Source organism: Phacochoerus africanus, chromosome 14 (genome assembly GCF_016906955.1).
Source record: "Phacochoerus africanus isolate WHEZ1 chromosome 14, ROS_Pafr_v1, whole genome shotgun sequence".
NCBI lineage: Eukaryota > Metazoa > Chordata > Mammalia > Artiodactyla > Suidae > Phacochoerus > Phacochoerus africanus.
In genome coordinates, this window is record NC_062557.1 from 49534045 (window position 1) to 49559403 (window position 25359).

The 25359-nt window shown below is 48.1% G+C and overlaps 1 protein-coding gene across 4 annotated transcripts in view; it reads right to left on the reverse strand.

Annotated features, from left to right (window-relative positions):
- ANKFY1 (ankyrin repeat and FYVE domain containing 1) overlaps nt 1-25359 on the reverse strand; it is an 83181-nt gene that overhangs the window by 14280 nt on the left and 43542 nt on the right. For all 4 annotated transcript variants that reach the window (XR_007131612.1, XM_047756775.1, XM_047756776.1 and 1 more), the window contains 12 exons: nt 24947-25096; nt 23514-23679; nt 15244-15448; nt 13395-13463; nt 12802-13001; nt 8150-8247; nt 5333-5564; nt 4337-4435; nt 3961-4114; nt 2350-2518; nt 862-980; nt 16-172 (listed from right to left, as the gene is read on the reverse strand). Coding sequence is in view for 3 of the 4 variants with exons in the window: in XM_047756775.1 (XP_047612731.1) it covers nt 16-172; nt 862-980; nt 2350-2518; nt 3961-4114; nt 4337-4435; nt 5333-5564; nt 8150-8247; nt 12802-13001; nt 13395-13463; nt 15244-15448; nt 23514-23679; nt 24947-25096 (1818 nt within the window). In the remaining variant the exon portion in view is untranslated. The remainder of the gene's footprint in view (nt 1-15; nt 173-861; nt 981-2349; nt 2519-3960; nt 4115-4336; nt 4436-5332; nt 5565-8149; nt 8248-12801; nt 13002-13394; nt 13464-15243; nt 15449-23513; nt 23680-24946; nt 25097-25359) is intronic.

Here is a 25359-nt window from a genome sequence, read left to right on the forward strand (position 1 = left end):
AGACACTCTCCATACCTGTGCATTGACATTGGCACCGAACTCCAGAAGGCACTGTATCGTCTCCTCCAGGCCCCAGGAGGCTGCCAAATGCAAGGGGGTCTGCCCGTCTCTGGCCTCCTCCTCTCCTTCTCCATTAGCACCAGGCTGTCTGGGACTATTCACGTCGCAGCCACTGAAAGGAAGAGGAAGTACAAGGCTTCAGAAGCCACGCTCGCACCCGGCCTGTGGGCACGCCGACAGCGCAGAGCAGCAGCGCAGCCCACCCAGTGGAAGGCCCCCGCCGCCGCCACTGCCGCCACCGCCGGGGACTGCAGCCCTTGGTCCTCGGCCTCACCGGGGTCTGGGGCCCACTCCCCTAGATTCTTTGGCAACTGGTCATGGGGGCAACCTGGGACTCAGAACTCTTCTAGCTCCCCAGGCGATGTGCGTGTATTTAAAGTTTGAGAATCATTCTAAAGCTTTCCTCAGGGACCTCGCCTCCCACACATCCGGCCCTCTGAGGCCGAGGAGCCTGACGAGGCTCAGGCATCTTGGTGGAGTCCTGCAGAAGCCACTCGGTTTCCTCCACCCCAGCCTCTTGGTCTCACTGCGTAAACCAGGCTGATTTGACTACAAGAGCCTTTGAGGTTCCCAAAGCAGGAAGCTGGGAGCCTTTAGTTTCTTTGATCCCAAGCATGAGAGCCCCTCTCCTCAAAAGCAAGTCAAGGCCATGGCTGACGTGACAGAACAGTGACCCTCTGGGAGCCTCCATTATGAAGGTCAAACCAGCTACAGGTATGTCAAGGCTGCAGCTGGAGTAAATAAGAAAAGAGCCAGTTCGCAATAAGCTAAGAGTTGAGGGGATACTTAGGCTTCTTGCACCTTCGAATAAGAAAGCAGGCGATGGCCTCGTTGTTTTCGTCAATGGCTCTGTGCAGCAGTGTCTGAAGGCACCCGCTAGGTCCTGGACCCCAGCACGTGGCATCACAACCATGTCTGACCTGCAGGAAAACACAGGTCACTCACAAACACCGCCTAGCAAAGGTGACCGTGCTGGAGTTCCCGCTGTGGGGCAACAGGATCGGCGGCCTCTTGGGAGAGCTGGGTTGCAGGTTTGATCCCCAGTCTGGCACAGCGGGTTAAGGATCCATCATTATGTGCAGCTGTGGCTTAGGTCGTGACCGTGGCTTGGATCCGATTCCAGGCCCGGGAGCTCCACAGGCCATGCGGCAGCCAAAAAAGCAAGAAAGAGGCAGAGCTTCCATGCCTGCCCGCTTGCATCTCTCACAAGCATCCTATCTTAATAAATCTAGTTTTTGCCTATCAAAAAAAAGCAAAAAAGCAAAAAAAAGGCAACTGTATTTATTACCATCTCTGAGCCCTGTAGACTTTATTAGATCCATTTTTCAGGCAAGATACAGTTGATGATTAACTGACAATTATTTTAAACTGTATCAGTCATTAGCTTTATAAACACTGATTAAAATCTGCTCAGGGCCAGTTTTTTTTTTTTTTTTTTTTTACTAATAATAGCTTTATTTTGTTCAGAAAATGCAATGTATAAGTATACTTTAAGGTAAATTTTAACTGAATATATTTGTTCAGTATTTTTTGTTCAGTATTTTTTTTTATTTTAATTTTTTTTCTGCTGTATAGCATGGGAACTAAGTTACTCTTACATGTATACATTTTTTTCCCCATCCTTTGTTCTGTTGCAATATAAGTATCTAGACATAGTTCTCAATGCTACTCAGCAGGATCTCCCAAGTTTTTGCACTAGGTTCCATGGGACGGGTTTGAGAAATAAAACAAAGATCTGTTTGATAAGCGCCCTCTAGAGCCAGGTCCTGGAAGGGACAGAAAATGCACACGAGGCCCTGCACATACACACTCATAAGGCCTCAGGCACAAACACCTGTAATCACCAGAGACTCTCAAGAACAACTAGGTACCCCCCACCCCCGCCCCCGGTGCAAAACGCCTTAATGTCACAATTCAGACCCTTCAGAAAACTAAATGAGCTTCCAGGGTTAGCTCCACTTCTGGAGGCTGTCTTCTGAAAAAGGGGGGCAATCCTGAGATGTGAGAACTTATCTCTATGGAGATAGCAAGGGCAGCCCACATTCAGTTAAAGGCCTCGGCTCGCTCGCTTCTTGGTAGTTTTCTCCAAAAGACAACCTAAGAAAAGGTGTTGGCCAAGACTACGCTGAACTGCAAGCTTCCTTAACATGACTTTCAATGGCTCGTCCTTGACCCAACTTGTCACCCTGCAGACCTCTCCCTCCTTATGACTGCTACGGAGGCACCAAATCCACCTCTGACACAAAACATCCCCAGGTGTAAACGGTGCTGAGGCTGAGCTTGTCTCACCAGAGTGGACGCGATGTCCTCCAGATTATTTGCCAGGGCGAGCCACAGGGGAGGGTTCCCCTTCTCGTCTGGCACGGACATGTCGGCTCCTCGGGTGCAGATGGCATCCACCACGAGCGGAAGCTGATTCCTGATGGCCAGCTGAAGAGCCGTCTCCCCATCCTGAGTCCTGTGGGCAATGCGCACCAAAACCAGTGTTTGCGGCTGGAGCCAAATGACAGGGGGCACCCTTCCAGGCATCCAGAGGCCAGGGCTTGCTGTTTCCCTTAAACACGCTTCACTCAGAAACTGAACCTGTCGACAGCATCTGTCCCTCCTGCCTTTGTAAAAACTACAACTACGCTACCTTATACCCATAACATAACATCCCAGCATGCTCAACTCGCACAGCTGCTTTTAACAGTATCTGAATAAAATGCCGCCTTAGAGGTCCCGCCGTGGCTCAACAGTTAATGAACCCAACTAGCATCCATGAGGATTCGGGTTCGATCCCTAGCCTCATTCAATGGGTTAAGGATCCAGCATTGCCGTGAGCTGTGGTGCAGGTTGCAGACATAGCTTGGATCCCACATTGCTGTGGCCATGGCAAAGGCCAGCAGCTACAGCTCTGACTCCACCCCTAACCTGGGAACCTCCCTATGCCACAGGTGCAGCCCTAAAAAGACCAAAAAAAAAAAAAGAAAAAAAAAGAAAGAAAAATGCCACCTCAACTACCCACTTGAGAAAACACTTTTTTCACCCACTCAGTCATTCCAGGTCACTTGACATTAGAAACAAAAGACAAATTTCTTTGAAAAAACAAAAATAATAAAAACTTAAGGAGTTCCCATCATGGCTCAGTGTTAACAAACCCCACTAGCATCCATGAGGATGCAAGTTCAATTCCTGGCCTCTCTCAGTGGGTTAAGGATCCGGCGTTGCCATGAACTGAGGGGGAAGGCTGTGGATGTAGCTCTGATTTGACCCCGACCTGCGAACTTCCATATGCCACCAGTGAAGCCCTAAAATAAAAGACCAAAAAAAAAAAAAACATTTAACTGTGTATTTCCCCCCTCAAGACTTTTGATAGTTCATTTGTGAGGTACTTCATTACAGCTGAAGTTTATACTTAAAAAAAAATTGATTCTGGATTGTCCATTTTAATGAGATTTATACAATATTGTGCCCTATTTTTGCTGCGAGCTGCACGGGAAGTCCAATTGTGCCCTCTTCTTGAAAGGGTCGAACAAGTGCAATTCCCCTTCTGTGTCTATGATCACATTTAGTTTTAACATAACATTGGTACATTTGCATTGTTTCCCTCCTGTATTTAACAAGGAACAAGAAAAACTTCTGTCTTTTCTTTTTTGGCCACCCCTCAGCCTATGGAGCTCCCATGCCAGGGATTAGATCTGAGCCACACTTGCAACCTATGCTGCAGCAATGCTGGATCCTTAAACCCACTGTCCTGGGCCAAGGATCGAACCTGCAGCCTGGCACTGCAGGGGCACTGTCTCTCCCACTGTGTCACAGTGGGAACTCCCAAAAATATTTTCTACAAGCAAGGCTCCGCTCCTGAACCATCTCAATTAACCGTGAGCTGGCGTGTGGCGGAGTGCTGCCCCAGCCCACCTGATGTTTATGTCCGCCTGGTGCTCCAGGAGGAAGAGCGCGCTCTTGCTGTCCTGCCGCTGCATGGCCATGTGCAGCAAGGTCTGCCCGTCCGACATGGTGTCGTTGATGCAAGCCCCAGAGCCCAGCAGCTGGGCCGCGATTGTGTGCATGCCTGCGAAATAAACGAGCCCCGATGATCGCGCGCTCAGCCTCCCCCGCTCCCTCAACCTCTTACCACACACACACCGGCTCCACTTCCCAAGGCCAGCAGCTTCCCACTGGCTGTTACGGGCTTAACCCAAGCAGAAAGTAATTTTACAACCAATGACTGGCTCCAACCCTTCCACCTCCCTCCCACACCCGCCCTCTGTCTGCCGATGTCAACAAGCCTCACCAGTCCACAAGGCCAGGCCCAGCACAGTTTGGTCCCGGGAATCCTTGAGGCTGAAGTCCGGAATAATTTGCAAGTTGTTGGTGGCATGAAGAGCATTAGCTGAAATTTTTCAAAGGAGAGAGCACTGGATTTCACCATCCCACGATCGTGTTTTAAGTAGTCGGGAGAACAGGAGCTCTGTCTCAAGTTGACTGACCGTTTCTATACAAGGGGAACTGGTAAATCCTGTGGGGAGTGGGAGCCCAGACGTTTGAGGGTCTGGAGCAAAGCTTATGAGGAGATGAATGTTGGGAAAGGTCACAACACCGAATGTTCCCAAAAGGGAAACAGATTCTTCGATGGAAACACGGGAGAATCACCTGATCACCGAGGAGGGTGAGAACAAAGTGCCGGTGATGCTTTCCTAACACCGAGGTCCTCCCCGCTTACAGCCCCCGGGGGCTAAGAAGAGGCACATCCTACCCGACGCCCCACTTCCTGCCACAGGCACAATGCTAACGAATGCCGGCCTTTACAAGGACGCAGGCAAGAGCAAAACAAATTTCAGGGCAGAAGAGCGAAAAACTGGAAGATGGCTTTCTGAGGGCAATGGGCCTTCTGCGTGGCAGGGGCCTCCCGTGGCCCCTCTTTCCAGCTCCTGTCGGGGTCCACCCGCCCGGGGCGGGGGGCTCATGGGCAGATGAGAGGACTGACCGGCTGCAGGAAGACCAGCAGAGTTCTCAATCTCAAAGGCAGTGCTCAGGCCAAGGCAAAGCTCTGCCTGACCTGCACGGAAGTGGCCCGGGAAAGACACCCCCAAATAAGAGAGGAGTCAGAGGGTCTCACACCTTCACCCAACCAGGGAGACGGGCAGGCCCCATCCTGAAAATGTACGCACGGAAACCCAGGGGCCGGGGCGCAGCTTGTCTGGTTTGACCTCAAAGGATCTTGGGGGGTGAACTACTCGCGACCACTGTGCCAAGGTCACAGTGATGGCAGTAATTCCCAGCCACCTACCTTTCTGCTCCAGAATGATGGACACCACATCGGGGTGATTGTAGGCGATGGCCATGTGCAGCGGCGTCTGCTGGGAGACGCTGCTGTCCGCTGAGCCGGACAGGGAGGCAGCCTCCTTCGGCGAAGGCAGGGCCTCCTCCGTCTGCAGGTTTGGGTTGGCCCCCTGCTGCAGGAGCTCTGCGGTGAGGTTGGCCAGGCCGTGCCGACAGGCCGTGTGCAACGGCGTTTCTCCCTGAACAGAAACAGACGGCCCCGTCAGCGCGCTCTGAGGCTGGGCGCTCCCTTCACCAAGCGAGGAGGCCAGCCCACGTGCTGAGACGCGGGTCCCCGGCGCCAGGCACAGCCCTTGGCTCATCCCGTCCCAGCTGCATGACTTGTGTCCCCCTCCTCAGTGTCCTCTCCTCCCCCTCGTTCCTCCAACGTCCTCCCAGGCGCCCTCCAAACGCCCTGGCTCCTCATCTGCGTTTCCACTCTTCTCGTTGTTTTTATCATTATTTTGCTTATTATAAAATAATATAGGGGAGTTCCTGCTGTGGAGTGATGGGTTATGAATCTGGCTGCAGGGACAAGGGTTCCTGTGGAGGTGAAGGGTCACATCCTGGGCCAGACGAAGAGGGTTAAAGGACCTGGGAATTTTGGAGTTCCCATCGTGGCACATCAGAAACGAATCCGACTAGGAACCCTGAGGTTGCGGGTTCAATCCCTGGCCTTGCTCAGTCGGTTAAGGATGCAGTGTTGCCATGAGCTGTGGTGTAGGTCACAGATGCGGCTTGGAACTGGCGTTGCTGTGGCTGTGGTGTAGGCCGGCAGCTACAGCTCTGATTGGACCCCCAGCCTGGGAACCTCCATATGCCCCGGGTATGGCCCTAAGGAGACAAAAGACCAAAAAAAAAAAAAAAAAAAGAACCTGGAATTTTCACATGCTGTGGATGTGGCCGTGAAAAAGTAAAAAGCGAATAATTAAAAAAAAAATATATATATATATATGACTATAATTAAGCAACAACAGATGACCTCCAAGTATCACTAAGATAAACACTGTGGAAACCCAGAGGCCTCCCACTCACAGCCCCTGAGACAAGCAGTACTCTAAGTCACCCTCACCGGCACACCTCTGACCACCAGCATCAACCTCGTCCTGAACTCTGATCAAGGTCTCCTTCCCCTGGTTTTTAAAATTAAAAACCTTTTAAATTGGTGATATATTAGAGTTCCCATTGCGGCTCAGTGGAAACGAATCTGACCAGCAACCATGAGGATGCAGGTTAGATTCCTGGCCTTGCTCAGGGGGTTAAGGATCCGGTGCTGCCGTGAGCTGCGGTGTAGGTCTCAGATGAGGCTTGGATCCTGAGCTGCTGTGGCTGTGGTGTAGGCTGGAGCCCTAGCCTGGGAACCTCCATATGCCATAAAAAGCCAAAAAAAAAAAAAAAATTGGTGATATACGTACTTCACTCAATATTCAAAGGTACCAGAATATACAGTGAGAAGGCAGTTTCTCTCTTGCGTTGCCCCCACCCCCAGTTATCCTCTCCTGAAGGAACCATTATTACCAGTTTCATGTTTCTTTCCAGCGACAGAACATTCACAGAAAAACATATACATATATGTACATATGTGTTAATCCATTTTCTGTACACACACACACACACACACACACACACACACACACACACACAAAGGAATGCTTTCACCTAAACAACCTGAACCCGCGGCTTTGCGTCGGCTCCTACAGAAGCTACATATCCTCATTGTTTAAAGAGTCCAAGGACGCTACCCACAAGGCTTGCTGTGAAAAATAGCCAGATCCTACCTCCTTTTCCCCCAAAATTCTCCTCTCCCAGGGGAACCACTTTGAACTTGCTGAGCTGGGTTTTGTGATCTACACACGTCTAACTTGTTTTTAAGGCCGCCTCTTGATTCTCTGGGTCCAGGGGTCCCTGCAGCTTCACCGTGTGATAAGGATTTGGCTCTTTCACTCCCTTTCCCCCGTACCTCCCTCCCACCCCTCCGCTCCCCACCGAGGCGGGGGAGCCTGCTCCGGGGGGCTGCCTTCTGCTGCAGCCCTTCTCCCCCACAGCCTGCCTGGGTGTGCGCACCTACCCCCGTGACCTCTACCAGGATCTACAAGCAGGGGCTCTCAGATGCCCAGCCCTGCTTTGACATCCAACTTTCCCATTAACTCAGGAAATCCCTGCCTGAGGGTTTACAAAGGAGTTCAACAATGGAAATGGGATGCCCTCTCTGCCAGCAGTCCCCCGCCTCCCCGCCACCCCGCTGCACCCCCGGCCGGTTCTCTCCTCTTCTCAGTCTAACACACCCGTCTGAGCATCTCTCCTGCCCTTGCTTCCAAGAGAGCCACAGAGACATGTCCCACTGACTGTAATTCTTCAATTCTTCTGAAAAGCCAGCCCCCTGGGTCCAAATCCAGGATCAGAAGTCAGGACAAGTCATTGCCTGTCTACACAATCGCTACCTGGCTCCAGCCTATGCCGCAATGGCACAGCTACGTCGCCGGCTATTCCAGAAAGCTTTCACACCTCTGACATGATCACACTGCTTGTCTGTTTCTCTTGCCACAGGATAAAGTCCAAACACCTCAAAGCAGCAGGCCAGACCCCTCTCTAGTGTCATTCTCATCTGCTTTCGAGTCTCCTCTGCGCCTCCACACCGTTAGGTCTGCACCCAGTCTTGCTCTGAAGGGTATCAGAGCAGGAACAGCAGGTAACCCATGTGGGCTCTAGTGTGTCCCACCCATCCACCGCTGCCACTCCTTCCGAAGACCCAAACCACTTCGCCTGGCTGCCCGGTCACACTTACCCATTTGTTTCTGTGGTTAACGTGGGCACCACTGGTTGCCAGGAAAAGAGCTGCTGCCTCATTTCCTGCTTCAGCCGCCCGCTGGAGTAGGCAATTTCCTACGAGAAAGTGGGCATATTCACTCTGCCATTGGCACTGAAACGAGGTCAAATTTCACACTGTGCACACCCGGCTCCCCTTCCCCGCCGCCTTTCGTGCTGGCGAGCCCACACCAGAAGCGGGGAGGCAGGATCTGGGCCCACACAGGCACTCTGTGTGTGTGGACGTGGAGACGAGGCGAGGCCGAGCCGGGGCCTGGCAGTCAGGAGACATTCCCTCCTGCCTGGGGCTGCCACCAGCCACCGCCCAGGCCCAGAGGGAAGTCCTGTCTCCGCTCTGGGGTTGGTCAGAAAGCGACTTCTCAGCAGCAGGGCTACTGACATTCGGGGCCAGACAATTCTCTGCTGTAAGCTCCTTGTCCTGCACACGGTACCGTATTTGCCAGCATCCCTGGCTTCTGCCCACTAGACGCCAGCGGCACCGTCAGCCTTACGATGACAATCAAAAATGTCCACCGACGTGGCCAAATGTTGGGGGGTGAGGGCTGGACAGCCCACTCTGAGAATCTCTGGGCTAGATGACCATTTGGAAGACGTTATGAGCTAAAGTTCTACCAGAAAAATGCCCCTCATGTTTCAGTTTTACTCCTAGGGCTTTAAACATGTTTGTTCTTGGCTTAGAAATGTGCTTTGTTTAGCACTGTCGCTCTTTTAAAAATAAAAATCTTAGAAGGAGGAAAAAAAAAATTTTTTTTTCTCTTCTTGAAAGGGTGTTACCCCAGAGCAGTGTTTTCTATTTCTAATAAACACAAAATCCCATGTTCTACCGCTATGCCGTTTGAAAATTCAAATTAAATTAAATCACAGGACTAAAAAGCAAAGTAAAGCAATGGGACAAAGCACTGTTTGTTTCCACGCCGTTCTTTACCTTTTCCCTCAGAGAAAGCAATTCCATGCCGAGGTGAGAGTCATTCGAACTCAGAGACTCCTATTAAGAGTTCTATTTTGGGGGAGTTCCCATCGTGGCTCAATGGCAATGAACCTGACTAGTATCCATGAAGATGCGGGTCTGATTCCCTGACCTAGCAGGAGAACTCCCATATGCCATAAGCGTGGCCCTAAAAAGCCAAAAAAAAAAGGAGTTCTATTTTGGTGTAGTCATCCTGGTGTACGAAAGACCTAAGTCATGTACCTTCCCACAGAACAAAGAAAACCTCCAAGTGCTAAAACATTACTGCCATGTTGAAAACAGAGGACTAAGGTTATTTTACATGTTACTTGAAAACTGGTACAAGGAAAATAACCCTGAACTCGCGTTAAAACTCAATATATAGGAGTTCCTGTCATGGCTTGGTGGTTAACGAATCCGACTAGAAACCACGAGGTTGCGGGTTCGGTCCCTGCCCTTGCTCAGCAGGTTAACCATCCGGTGTTGCCGTGAGCTGCATGCAGTGTAGGTTGCAGAAGGGGCTCGGATCCCGCGTTGCTGCGGTTCTGGCGTAGGCCGATGGCCACAGCTCCGACTGGACCCCTAGCCTGGGAACCTCCATATGCCACGGGAGCAGCCCAAGAAATAGCAAAAAGACAAAAAAAAAAAAACCCTCAAAATATAGGAGTTCCCGTTGTGGCTCAGCAGAAATGAATCTGACTAGTATCCATGAGGATGCAGGTTCGATCCCTGGCTTCAATCTCTGGGTTAAGGATCCATCGCTGCCTTGAGCTGTGGTGTAGGTTGCAGACACAGCTTGGATCCCATGTTGGTGTGGCTGTGGTGTAGGCCGGCAACTACAGCTCTGATTCCACCCCTGGGCTGGGAACTTCCATGCACTGCAGGTGTGGCCCTAAAAAGACAAAAAACAAAACAAACAAAACACTCAAAATATAGGAGTTCCCTGATGGCCTAGAGGTTAAGGATCTGGCGTTGTTACCACTGTGGCTTGGGTCACTGTTGTGGCATTCAGTCCTTGGCCTGGAAACTTCTGTATGCTCCCAAGTGCAGCCAAAAAAAAAAAAAAAACTAAGTCAAAATACATAATGTAAAACTGACAAAACTGGTAAGAAAAATGGACAAACAAATCCATGATCGCCGTGAACCTTATCAATACACCTCCCAGAAACTGATATATTAAGGAATCCAAAGGTTAATGAATAAGATTTGAACAGCATAATGAACAGAGAATGCTACATGCATCCCACAGTTAAAGTACGGCCAAAAAACAACATACATTTATGAATTAAAAACAATTTAGTAACAACCTCATTTCCAGAGATCTTTAGTCTAAAACACAGTTTTCCCTACACTTCCTGTCTTGTAGCAGTGCTGCCTTTAGCTTTTATGTCACCCAAAAGGTGATTACATTTGACCTTTATTTAAAGTTAATTATTGAAAGTTCCCTGGGGGTATAGTGGTTAGGATTCGGCACTTGCACCGCAGCCACAGCAACGTGGGATCTGAGCCATGTCTGCGACCTATACCACAGCTCACAGCAAGGCCCCATCCTTAACCCACTGCACAAGGCCAGGGATCGAACCTGCGTCCACATGCATACTAGTCGGGCTCGTTACTATGACGGGAACTCCAGACAATGAATTTTAGTAACAGAACACAAAAAGTTCACTGAGGAGTTCCCGTCGTGGCGCGGTGGTTAACGAATCCGACTAGGAACCATGAGGTTGTGGGTTCGATCCCTGGCCTTGCTCAGTGGGTTCACGATCCGGCGTTGCCGTGAGCTGTGTTGTAGGTTGCAGACGCGGCTCGGATCCCGCGTTGCTGTGGCTCTGGCCTAGGCCGGTGGCTACAGCTCCGATTCGACCCCTAGCCTGGGAACCTCCATATGCCGTGGGAGTGGCCCAAAAAATGGCAAAAAGACAAAAAAAAAAAAGTTCATTGAAATACTTTCAGCTTCCACACTGCAACTAATCTTAAAGAAATTATCCCTTGATAAATTTTGCTAGTTATAGCATCAAAGAAACATAACCACAATTATGTGAAAAGGCTCTTAAAAGACGCCTCCTGGAGTGGAGGTCCAGTTGTCACTCAGCGGTAACGAACCTGACTAGTGTGGACGAGGATGTGGGTTCAACTGACCCCTGGCCTCGCTAAGTGGGTTAAGGATGCTGCATTGCCATGAGCTGTGGTGTAGGTCGCTCGGATCCTGCATTGTGGTTGTGATGCAGGCAGGCGCTGCAGTTCCAATTCGACCCCTAGCCTGGGAACTTCCATGTGCTGAACATGCAGCTCTAAAAAGCTAAAATGAAATGAAATGAAATGAAATACACCTCCCTCCTCCTCCCTTTTCCTTCCACGCATCTGTGTGAGGTGTGTTTTCTTTAACCAAAACAACACATCTCTAAAGACGGAATATAATGCATGTATCAGAAACCAGTCACTCTGCCAACTAAATTATGTTTTTTGGTTTTTTTTTTGGTCTTTTTTGCTATTTCTTGGGCTGCTCCTGCGGCATATGGAGCTTCCCAGGCTAGGGGTCGAATCGGAGCTGCAGCCCCCGGCCTGCGCCAGAGCCACAGCAACGCGGAATCCAAGCCGCGTCTGCAACCTACACCACAGCTCACGGCAACGCCGGAACGTTAACCCACTGAGCAAGGGCAGGGACCGAACCCGAGACCTCATGGTTCCTAGTCGGATTCGTTAACCACTGCGCCACGACGGGAACTCCCTAAATTATGTTTTCAAAATTAATCTTCATAAGGAGTTCCCATTGTGGCTAAGCGGTAATGAATCTGACTAGTAACCAAGAGGATGTGGGTTCAATCCCTGGCCTCACTCAGTGGATTAAGGACCGAGCTGCGTGAACTGTGGTGTAAATTGCAGACATGACTTGGATCTGGTGTTGCTGTGGCTGAGGTGTAGACCAGCAGCTACGGCCCCAATTTGACCCCTAGCCTGGGAACCTCCATGTGCTGTGGGTACAGCCCTAAAAAGACAAAAAGAAAAGAAAAGAAAAATGTTTTATGTGAACCTAAAGTGGTTTGTTGTCATTATACATCTTATTCTCAGTTTTAATTTCTAATATGATAAATATCAAAGATACTCACTGAAACAAAAGCTTGTTGACATATAGTTTTTAAGAGTGCAAAAGAGGTCTGAGTCCAACAAGACCAAAACTCACTGCATTAAATAAATAGAAGTATTTATACTTAAAGAACTTAACTTAGAGTCTGGCTAATTTTTTTTTTTTTTTTTTTTAAGGCTACACCCACAGCATCTGGAAATTCCCAGGTTAGGGGTCAATCAGAGCTGTAGCTGCTGGACTACACCAGAGCCACAGCAACACTGGATCCGAGCTGCATCTGCGACCCACGTCACAACTTGCCACAAGGCCAGACCCTTAACCCACTGAGTGAGGCCAGGGATCGAACCCACATCCTCATGGATACTATGGCAGGTTCTCAACCTGCTGAGCCACAACAGAAACTCCACTGGCTAAGTTTTTGAAGCACAAGAGCAGCCCTTTTACTATGGTTGCAATTAAGTTCATAGTAATTCTCATAATAGCATGCCATTCAGTTTCTAAATTTTTGGTAAAAACGCTGACACACTATTTCGCAGAGTCTCTGGACGTGAGCATTAGCTCTCAGGGGTCTGCGCTTTACCTGTTACCGTATCAGGCGCATTGGTGTTGCTGCCACGCTGAATGAGTCTGGCGGCAAAGCTGTTTTCATCAAATGAGGTCCCGTTGACCACAGGGAGGTCTTCGAAGGGGTTTACGGACTGGTCGGAAGACACCGTGATGTACTGCAGCGCGAGCCACAGAGCTGTGCTGCCCTCATGATCTTTCAGCTCCAAATCCAGTCTGAAATGAGGAAGCGATGAACCGCTACACCATCATCTCTAGACACTCTGTACCGTCAACGGCTCATTCTTTCGCTTTATACTTTTTGAATGTTACATTTTTGGGGGGCCGCCCCTGAGGCATATGGAGTTCCCAGGCCAGGGATCAGATCCAAGCCGCAATTGTGACTTATGCCGCAGCTGTGGCAACACTAGATCCTTAACCCACTGATCGAACCTGCGTCCCAGTGCTCCAGAGATGCTGCTACACCACAGTGGGAACTCCGAAAACAGTGTACTTTTACTTTTACTTCTTAAAATTGATAGTGCTAAAAGAAGGTTTAAGAGCATTATTTTTCACTCACAATCCCACCCTCACAACTGGCTTTCCATTTCTCCATGTCTCCCTACGTACTGTTTACACTGCAGCAACTGATTGAAGACATGTTCATTCCTGGCCATGATGGACAAGTGTAAGGGAGTCCTGCAGGACGAAGAAGAAGAGGTGTCAGCTCAGGGTGGGCCCAGCAGGAAGCGACTAGAATCCACAAGAAATTCTACATTTCTGCCACAAAGTCTTTCACCCCGGTAAACAGTTTTCCAACGCCATGACCAAGTTTCAAAGAATAAAACTGGATTTGACTTTTTTTTTTTTTTTTGGTCTTTTTAGGGCCACACCTGCAGCATATGGAGGTTCCCAGGCCAGGGGTCTAATGTGAGCTGTAGCCGCCGGCCTACACCCGCCACAGCAACGTGGGATCCAAGCTGCATCTGCGACCTACACCACAGCTCACGGCAATGGCGGCTCCTTAACGCACCGATGGAGGCCAGGAATCGGACCTGTGTCCTCACGGATGCTAGTCAGGTTCGTTAACTGCTGAGCTACAACGGAAACTCCTGGCTTTGATTGATTTTTATTTTTTCCATTAGGATTTGATTACATGTTACAATTTATTCAGCAGCCAAAAGAACAAAAATCATTAAAAGGAAGAGATCTAAAATACTCTCCAATGAAATACTGACCTTCACTCGTGTTTTTAAAACAGTAGTTTCTGCCGCAGGTATGCCTGTTTTTCGCTATCTAGCCTGCATAATTCTGAAAATACTTTTTTTCTTTCCATAATTCTGGTATATTCTGAGTGGCAACAGGTGCGAAGTGATCACAAAGCCATTTCGCGGCTCTGCAGCGCTCTCGCCTAGCCCTCACGTGCCCCGAGAAGACTGCCCCGCAGAGCACAGGGACTCCCAGGCTGGCAGCGGTCTCAGCAGTAGAGAACACTGGCGATGGTTACAGTTGGGGGAAAAAATTACCATCACCAGAAGAGAAAAGAGGATGCAGTTATTTTGAAAAATAAGGCAATTATCACATCACATTGAGATCACGGAGATCCGCCTTATTGAGGTCCTTCACCCGTCGTACAAATCTATGTTTCCATTCTTTCTTATTTCTCCTTCTTGTTTGGTTTCTTTGGCTGCACCCAGGGCATATGGAAGTTCCCTGGCCAGGGAATGAATCAGAGCCATGGCTGCAGCAATTCTTAACCCACTGCATGCCACGGCGGGAACTTCGAGAGGCATGTATTATTAAAGGTAGGAAATACTGAGTGGACATGACAAAAGTGGGTCCGGCCTGTGTTGATGATTCAGGTGGCTTAACTCCCTTCCATGCCTCCCATGCTGTTGTCCTAAAGAGAAGCAGCCCTTTCTTACATTCTAAACCACGAGGAATCCTCAACCAAATATTTCTAGGAAGGGGCAAAAGGAACACAACAACTGCAGTCAAATACACAAAGGGATGTGCTGTGGAATCTGCAAGCTGTGAGAGTTGGGTTTAATCCAGAGAATCTCCCAACAATGAGACCTCACTGCTCAGCGTGCAATAAAGCAAATCGCTCTGCGATGGCGTGCTCCTCTTCAACGTATCCACGTAACCCTAACAAGGATGCTGGAAGAAGGAACCCCTGGAGGAGCTGGACTTGATGACCACTCTGGAAATGACAGAAACTGCTTAAAACCAAGGACCTCAGTTACCCAGGATGCAAATGGTTGGAATGGTTCCCCCAAGGGCCTCTGGCCTTAGTCCTCTCTCTCATTTGCAAAATACATGTTTATAAAAACAAACAACCACCCACATGTTTGTGACTTCAATAAAATTCAGACTGAATAACCCCAAACTGACCAGTCCTCATCTACCGGCCATGTGCCACCATCAAACAACATTCTGGGACTAGGGCTCAGAGCAGCTGATCTGCTCCCCCGCTTACCTGCCCTTGCTGTCCTGCATGTTGGGGTTGGCGCCAGCCTGCAGGAGAGCCTCCGCAATCTGTGCCATCTCGGACATCACACCTGCAGAGTGTTTCTCTGAGCTGTACGAAGCTACAAGGTGCAACGGGGTCTCCTGGGCACCCAATGTAGCAGCATTGACAAGGGCCCCATTCTTAATGAGGAAAGTGGCAGCGAAGAGATCTCCTTGAAAAGAAACAGGAGAAGCAATGGTCACATCTGACAACGCCCAGGACAAGCTATTCTGGCCAATGCGTCAAAAAGGTACCAGTCTGGAGTGCCCGTTGTGGCTCAGCAGAAAGGCATCCAACTAGGATCCATGATGGGTCCTAACATATGGGTCCGATCCCTGACCTTGCTCAGTGAGTCGGGGATCCGGCATTGCTGCGGGCTGTGGTGTAGGTCGCAGACACGGCTCAGATCTGGCCTTGTGGCTGTGACAGAGGCCAGCAGCTGTAGCTCTGATTGGACCCCTAGCCTGGGAACTTCCATATGCAGTGGGTGTGGACTAAAAAAAAAAAAAGCAACCCCCACCCCCCAAAAGTGACTGCAGACAGAGTATATCTCATCATTGCAATCCTGCACTTAAATACTTGAATTCAATTTCTGATGACTTGCTGTCATCTGCCGTGACCCTCCACTTCTGCATCACCTCACAATTCTGAGTACACCAGGCTTCTACCCTTCAAAGGCCTCTTCCAGTCATCAGCTCTCAGAAAGGGTTCCAAGACTCCTCCCAACACAATTTACCTGCCTCTCTCACTCTGGACCACAGTCTGTACCTAAGACCTACTCCCAACCTGCTGTATTTGTCACCAGGTTCCTGTTCAGGGTAAGACCATATGGCGGATTTATTATTATCACAAAGATGCCTTTTACTTTCTCAGCCTCACTGCATACTAACATAACAAGAGGTTTTCAACTGACTCTTTTAACAAAGAATCTGCACGTTACTATTTACTTTGTTGTAAAAACAAAGCTTCTAAGTCCCTTCAATTGCCTTAACTCTTGCAGTATTACAAGTAGAAAAATCTACCTAGAATTATTTACAAATACTAAATTAAGACAATAACTGGAGCTCCTGCTGTAGCTCAGTGGCAACGAAACCGACTAGTATTCATGGGGAGTTGGGACTGATCCCTGGCCCAGCTCAGTGGGTTAAGGATTCAGCATTGCCATGAGCTGTGGTGCAGGTTGCAGAGGCAACTCGGATCCTGAGTTGGTTGCTGTGGCTGTGGTATACACTGGCAGCTGCAGCTCCAATTCTACTCTTAGCCTGGAAACCTCCATATGCCGCAGGTGAGGTTCTAAAAAGACAAAACACACACACACACACACACACACACAAAACCTGTGGAAAGCAGTTAGAATATGCTTGATCAAGTTAATTTGGAAGATGATAGGGACTAAGAAAATAAGTTTGTTGTAAGATTACTTAAAATTCAATTTTCCTTGGATTTAGTTCTATTTATTTTTTGTCCTTTGGCTTTGCCCACAGCATGTGGAAGTTCCTAGGCCAGGGACTGAAACCACACCACAGCAGCCAGCAAGCCACAGCAGGGACAAACACCAGATCCTTAACCAGCTGAGCCACCAGGGAACTCCAGGTTTGGTTCCATTTATAATTTAAAACATACGAAAACACTCACTTCACCTAAAATTTAATCTTGCCTAAGAAAATGAGGCAAGAGTAACAAGAACATCATAAGATAATGAGCTTAACAGAAAAACCATCACTTCTAAGTGCACACTGCATGCTTTGAGGCATTCCGCCTAACTGGGTGGAAGAAAGTGTTTCTCTCAGGGGCCTCCAGGTGCACCGATCAGCTCACAGATGGGCATCTCAAAGCAAACTGGATGGTCTGGCTTTGGTGGCTGTGCCAAAGTCCGTATGTTAAGTCATCCCAAGAGCTTTGCTGGGATTCAGAGGTACTTTCTGCAGACCTCTATTCCACCCAGGTCTACTGGATGAATTTTTTTGCAAATCACATCCTTCTTCAGCTAAAAGTTCCCTAAAACACAGAGCAACCTCCCAGGTTGATTTGCTGGTCCTACGACCATCAAGTCTTGGGGTGAATGCAAGGTTGCTGAAGGTCCTTGAACTTCTTCCCTGTGCTGATCATCAGCAATGGTGCTCCTGCCAGAGCTGTCCTGTCCTTTGCTTGGCATCAGGACACTACCATCGGTTCCTCATTTTTTTTTTTCTTTTTTTTTTTTTGTCTTTCCAGGGCCGCACCCTCGGCATATGGAGGTTCCCAGGCTAGAGGTCGAGTTATCTTACGATGCTCTTGTTAGTCTTGCCTCATTTTCTTAGGAAAGACTAAATTTTATGTGTAGCTGCCGGCCTACACCAAAAACCACAGCAACACCAGATCTGAGCTGTGTCTGCAACCCACACTGCAGCTCTTGGGAATGCCAGATCCTTAACCATTGAGTGAGGCCAGGGATCGAGCCTGCGTCCTCATGGACGCAAGTCAGATTCGTTTCCGCTGAGGCACCAGGGGAACTCCAGTTCCTCATTCTTTTAGTGCTGTGGACCCACACTCCTTTGAATCACAACTTCCAGATGAGATTTTCTGTTACACAGTCACTTATAAGTTGCTTTTATGCCTTGCAATATTATTTCATCTGCTTCAAACACCCTTCTGCTGTCTGAACATCCAGGATGGGACTTGGGATTTCAGGAGTGGCAAAGCTCTCACGTCTGTTGTCTGTATTCCTGGGCTCATTTTCATCTGAATAATATGAGTTTCATCTGATCTTCGGTGGAGATGGAATTTCAAAATATCTAGTTTTGACATCTCCCATCTGCTCTCTTCTTCCTTCCAAGGAACCATCTTGCTGGGGAATGTGAGCTTTGGCATTGAGGTGGCAAGGCCACTAAGCAGATTGGTCCATGTCTGATTTATGTTTGTATCCACACTGTCTTATACAAAACAAGCACCAAGGAAATGTTTGGGAAGAAAATGAATTGGCTAGTCCAGACTATTAGATTCTATTTTAAAAGACTGGCTCTAATTCCAATCAATTATGACTTTGGTAACTTAAGGCTTCTCTAACCAGCTCCTTCTGAAATGCTTTCATTCTTCTGTCCCTGTTTTTTTTTTCCTTGGGGGAGGGGGTTAAGGGAAGGCGCCGTCTTTACCAACATCATCGTAAAGGACCAAAGCTTAGATTTCTTTACAAAAGATGTTCGTAGAGGAGGTCCCATCATGGCTCAGCAGTAATGAACCTGACTAGTATCCATGAGGACGTGGGTTCGATCCCTGGCCTCGCTAAGTGGGTTAAGGATCCAGTGTTGCTGTGGCTGTAGTGTAGGCCAGCGGCTACAGCTCTGATTCAACCCCTAGCCTGGGAATTTCCATATGCTGCAAGTGCCGCCCTTAAAAAACAAAAACAAAAACAAAAACAAAAACAAAAAAAAACGTTGATACAGCTCTGAAAGCAACAGGTAACATGCATATCAGAGGGTTAGGCTGGGTCAGGCCTCTGCTCTCCATCCATACATAAACATATCCAGATTCTCAGTAGGGCCCTAAGATGTAACATGAACAAACCCCAGAGAGATTCAGTCTAAGAGAAAATATGTAAAAACAACACATTAGCAATAGAACAAACCATCCTAGAGAAGCTACTGGAAGTGGAAAGGAAATTTACAATTATCAGGACAGAGAGCCTTAAAATGACAAATCTGATATACAGCATACTGGGGGGAGAGATGGAATGTGGTTTTGTTAACTTGAAGCCTGGCATATATTCCAAACTAAGTAATAAACAGATCGTAAAGCTAAAATAAGATAGGCCAATGAAAACTTATCATATGGTGTATATACTGTACAAAGAAATAAGGGTACAGGGAAATCTATCAATAGCTAGATTCAGATGAATGGCATAATGAGAAAATTTTTTACATCTTCAGCCCTCTTAAAAATAATCATACATACATACAATATATGCATCCCACACAAATTAGGAATTATTGGAAACTGAATATTGATGATGTTTTACATTAAAAGAAGAAAGTCCATTACGTTAAAAGAAAGCCCATGGATATACAACCTAGTGGAAACAGACAACAGACATCAAAAAAGTAGAATGAGGGAACAGAAAATGCCAAAAGCATCACCTAGAAAGTTTCTGTAGGCATTCCCATCGTGGCTCAGTGGTTAACGAATCAGACTAGGAACCATGAGGTTTCGGGTTCGATCCCTGGCCTTGCTCAGTGGGTGTACGTGTGGTGTAGGTCGAAGACATGGCTTGGATCCCAAGTTGCTGTGGCTGTGGTGTAGGCCGGCATCTACATCTCCGATTAGACCCCTAGCCTGGGAACCTCCATATGCCACGGGAGCAGCCCTAGAAAAGACAAAAAAAAAAAAGAGTTTCTGTAAATAAGAAAAGCTCTAGTACTTTTTTTTTTTTTTTTTGGTCTTTTTGCCATTTCTAGGGCCGCTTCTGCGGCATATGGAGGTTCCCAGGCTAGGGGTCCAATCGGAGCTGTAGCCACCGGGCCAACGCAACACGTGGGATCCAAGCCACATCTGCAGCCTACACCACAGCTCATGGCAATGCCGGATCCTTAACCCACTGAGCAAGGCTAGGGATCGAACCCACAACCTCATGGTTCCTAGTCAGATTCGTTAACCACTGAGCCACAACAGGAACTCCTCTAGTACATTTTAGAAAGAGTTCCATCAAAAAACTATTTGGTGCTTATAGTTCCAGTTACTCCATCATCTCATTCACTGGTGCTGCATTACTATACTGACTTGTCCACATAAAAATATTTCTACTGAGACTTCCCATTGTGGCACAGAGGAAATGATCCAACCAGGATCCACAAGGATGTGGGTCTGACCCCTGGCCTTGCTCAGTGGGTCAGGGATCCAGCGTTGCCATGAGCTGTGGTACAGGGCACAGACGCAGCTTAGATCCCATGTTGTTGTGGCTGTGGCGTAGGCCGGTGGCTATAGCTCCAATTTGGTGCTATAGCTCAGATGCGGTGTCTACAGTTCTCAGCCTAGGAACTTCCATGTGCCATAGGTGTGGCCCTAAAGAACGCACACACACACACACACACACACACAAAATTCTAATAACTCAGCTAACGTTTTTTAAAAATTCACACACAACCTTTTTTTCAATGAAGCTTCCTGACAGATGTTTCATTCAAGGAATAGGCAGTGATTTCCATTACTCAATAAAAACTGTATCTCATGCCACTCCCGCCGGTGGCATCTGCAGGCTTACTACAAATAATTAGACAGGAGCATGCTGCTTGAGAAACCCACTGATTGAAGGAGTTCCCTGGTGGTCTGGTGTTAGGATTCAGTGCTGTCACTGCTGTGGCCAGGGCTCAACCTCCGGTCTGGGAACTGAGAACACACATCAACTGCTGTGTGCTGCGGCCAAAAAGAGACCCACTGAATGTTGCTGATCATCAAGAAAAACAAGCACAAGATGGACCAGAGGTGGACATTCACCAGCCAGGGATCACACTCCCGCCACAGCAGTGACAACGCCAGATCCTTAACCCACTGTGCCACCAGGAAACTCTAGAACTAGTTTTGTTTTGTTTTTTTAAAGCAAGGTTTCATCTTCCTGCCCAGACCTAGCTAGTAAGACAAGACAGCCTTGCTCGGGCCACATATACACGTCCTGTAGACTCAGTCACGGACACTGGCTGCCTTCTTTGTCTTTCATAGAAACTGATCGGTACACTCAGTTGTTAGGATGACCACTAACTATTCTGGTTATAGATTCCAAAGTGTGTTCAGAACCAGACCTAAATCTCGTAGATTAAAAACCTTCACACGGAAGGAACTTAAAGTGAGGTTAACAGCTCAATGTTAAGGATATTACTCAATTTAATCATTTGAGCAGGTCAATAGATTGACAGCTCAAGGTGAAGACGACAAAGTGAAAAATTCCTACAGAAATCAAAGATGGTCACAGAAATCCAATACAGGACAAGGTCAGAGCCGGAGGCTGCCCCTGCCACATGGCGGTCCCTGGGCTGGGTGCCAGCACTGTCCCTCATTCTCCCCACAACCAGCAGCGCAGAAATGATTCCCGCTTTACAGGTGAGAAAAATGAGACTCAAGAACGCTTCCGTCACTTGTCCAAGGCCACCGGATACAGGGATGAGCCAGGACTCAAACCCTGGTACAGCCAGGCTCCAACGCCAGTGCTCTGTCTTCCACCCCATGCCACACTCCCTCAAGTTAGCAGCAATCAAGTCTTTCATGCCCACCCCGCAACCCACACACTTTCAGCAGCTGAGAAATTTAGAGTGGAAGATTAAATCATCTGAAAATAAGCATCAAAAAGGCATCACCAATTCTTGACAATTCTCGTAACTAAGCAATCACCAAAATATTTAGCAACTCGTCAAAGATGTTTCTTCATCATACATGAGAATTTAAGTCCCTAAGAGGAAAGAGACACAATCCTGAGATTGTTTTTTTCAGTAACAAGTGTTCTTGTTTCCAAAATAAACATCTCAGACACTAAGCAGTATGGGAAAGAATAATTCCTGATGTGCTGGAAACTCTCCACCCTGAACGCACACCCAGGGCTCGGCACCCAGCGGCTTTGCACAGTGTGGCGAGGCACTTGGGAAAAATGCATCTGCTCTTGACACTGACGCACTCTAGATTTCCTTCCCAGTGATGAACAAAATTTTCCTCTCCAGCAGCCAGCACAAGCATAACACTTTAACACATGGCTTGCAGGGATATTTATATTAACAGCTTGACCCAAAAAGGGCAAAGCCACAGCTGCAGGAGGACCATATTTGAAGTAACTACATTCTACCAACTAGGAGCCACCTGCGAATGGTCAAAGTGTGGCAGAGATGATAACAGTATAATAAGACACAGCCAGACGATGATACATGATTAAGATGTGGGGAGGAGTTCCCGTCGTGACCCAGCGGACATGAATCTGACTAGGAACCATGAGGTTGCAGGTTTAATCCCTGGCCTCACTCAGTGGGTTAAGGATCCGGCGTGGCTGTGAGCTGTGGTATAGGTTGCAGATGAGGCTCGGATCTGGTCTTGCTGTGGCTGTGGTGTAGGCCAGAGGCTACAGATCCACTTTGACCCGTAGCTTGGGAACCTCCATATGCCGAGGGTGCGGCACTAAAAGGAGAAAAGACCAAAAAAAAAAAGATGTGGGAAAACCAGTATATTTTGGTTTTGATGTCCACATGTAAACAAAAAAATGGCCAAGGCAAGTATTTTAATCAAGTCATTACCTCTACATAGTGAAGGCTTTGAGACATTTGAAAGCTTTCATTCCAAACTGGAACTCTACCTTTACAGACGTCCATGGGAAAAACAAAAAAAAGACTAGTACTTTTTTTCCCTTGGAACATGAATTCATTAAGATGAAAATGCTTTGATTTTAATTCTATCACCTCCCTCTTCCCACTACTAATGACAATGTACTCAAAATATAGCTACAATGTCAAATCACTTTTCTAGAACAAAAACGAAACTTCATCACTTGCCATGACAGATAAGAAGTCTAGTCTTCTAAAAGTGAAAACTCTGAATCCAAGAATAGGGTTTTTTGTTTGTCTATTCTTTTTCTTTTCTTTTTTTTTAGGGCCACACCACAGCACATGGAGGTTCCCAGGCTAGGGGTGGAATTGGAGCTGTTGCCACCGGCCTACACCACAGCCACAGCAGCTCAGAATCCAAGCCTCATCTGCAACCTACACCACAGCGCAAGAGCACAAGGCAACACCGGATCCTTAGCCCACTGAGTGAGGCCAGGAACTGAACCTGTGTCCTCATGGACACTAGTCAGATTCGTTTCTGCTGAGCCATGACGGGTACTGCAAGAATATATCTAAATATTGTGGTGTTGAAACTTTCCCTCTCGTAAAGTCACAGATGTAAGTAAAGTCTTCCTAACACAATTCCTGGAGAAAGCGACACATCTGAATGAGCCAACACCCACTTCAACTGCTCACAAGTAAAAGCCGCTTCCTTTGAAAGCACCATCTTTCGAGCCTTCCTCAGAGGTCCTGGTGACCCGCTAAGGAGCCCACCTCTTCGAGGCGTAAGGCAGGAGTGCTTCGGCCTCTCCTCTGACTCCCTAAGCACAAATGTGCGATCATGGGGCCTGCGAGTGCAGACCCAAGAAGCCTTTGGCAATTTGTGGAACGGAGTCAGAGCGTCTTCAAAAGTTACTTGGATAAGTAAAACTGCCCCCAGAGAAAAACAGAAACTATGCTTCCTCCTACCTCTTTGGATTCCTTTATGTAACAAGCTCCAGCCGTTCTTGTCCACCATGTCCACATCAGCTTTGTGACTAACCAGCGTGCTGGCGATACTCTCCAGGCGTCGTGAAAGGGCTAGATCTAAAGCAAGATCTCCGTTCTGATCCAGTTCATTCAGTTTCCCGGGCAGCTGCACAGAGAAGTTTGCACATGAGCACCCGGCCAGGAGAGAATACAACTGAATCTCTCCAACCTCGACTCTTAGACACCATCTCATACAAATGTCAACTTTTAGTCCTGTAACACTGCTTCCTCCCCACGCTGGACTGAACTCACAAACTTCCCTCAGGCCTCCTCAGCATGCACGCCTTTCAGGGAGCCCAGAACTAAGAGGGGTCACAGAGCAGGTGCAAATACCATGCGGGGGAAATGCAGACAATGCCGCAGAACACGCGTGCCAGGGCAGAGGTTCAGGTGGGAAACAGCGGACAGCTGCGGCTTAACCACCCAACTCCTCCCCACAGTTGTAATGTCTCCCCTGCACCCTGCACACCCAGCATAAAAGCACATGACGCATCCATCTCTCGAGAGCAACCGCATGTCTTCAGAGGCAGCGTGGTGAGCAGAATGAGAGCCCCTGAAGATGTCCACATCCTAGTCCCCGGGATCGGTAAATACGTTGCCTCGCATGAAGAAAGGCACTCTGTAGCAGTGATTGAGGTTGCTGGTTCTCTAATCACAAGGAACTGAATTCTGCCAACAACCCAAATGTGCAGGCCTCCCTTGAGTCTCCAGAAAGGAACCCAGTGGGCCAACACCTCAATTTTTAGAAAGGTGACACCTCTACTGGACTTCCATTCTACAAAACCATAGGATAATAAATTTGCGTTGTCTACCACTACATTTGCGGTGGTTTCTTATAGTTTGAAAAGAAAAACTCAGAGAGATTTTTAGTACCTAAAAGTTGTATACTGCTGTAACAACTACCGACAAATGCGGAACTGTCCTTAGAAGCAGGCAATGTGCAGAGGCAGAAGAATTTGGAGAAGCAAGACAGGAAAAGCTCAGATTGCCTTGAACAAACTGCCAGCAGTCATCTGTGGACATTCACGACATTAAAGGTAGAATTCCCGTCCCAGCGGGAAAACAAATCCGACCAGGAACCGTGAGGTTGCGGGTTCGATCCCTGACCTCGCTCAGTAGGTTAAGGATCCAGCATTGCCGTGAGCTGTGGTGTAGGTCGCAGATGCAGCTCAGATCTGGTATTGCTGCGGCTGTGGGGTAGGCCGGCAGCTACAGCTCCGATTAGACCCCTAGCCTGGGAACCTCCACATGCCGCAGGTAGGGCCCTAAAAAGACCAAAAATAATGATAATAAAAATTTAAAGACATTAAAGGAAATGAGGAGCATTAGAGAGAAAAACAAATGAAATACAGATCGGGGAAAAGGTACAGTACCTGCGAATCCATTTCAATTAGATAAAGGAAGACCACGTCTTCCCGCTCCACCTTGATAGCTTTATGTAACGGGTACTCAGTCTTAGACTTGATCATTTTGTATAATAACTGAGCACCCATGCTGCTGAAGTCCTCCTTTCGTAAGTCATCCTAGGGATGAGAGCAATCGTGAAAGACACGACGATGCAGCATGTCAACAACAACAACTGACATTTATTTAGAAGCCCTTGGAACGTGGCAGGCCCTACTTCAAAAGGCTTATTAACATTTGCCAACTCAGGCGATTCTCACGAAAACCCCGTGAGGTGGGTACTATCATTATCCCCATTTGCGGATGAAGAAAGTAACGCATAAAGCGAACATCTGCCCAAGTCCACACGGTGAGCGAACGGCCCAGCCACGCGGCCCGCCTC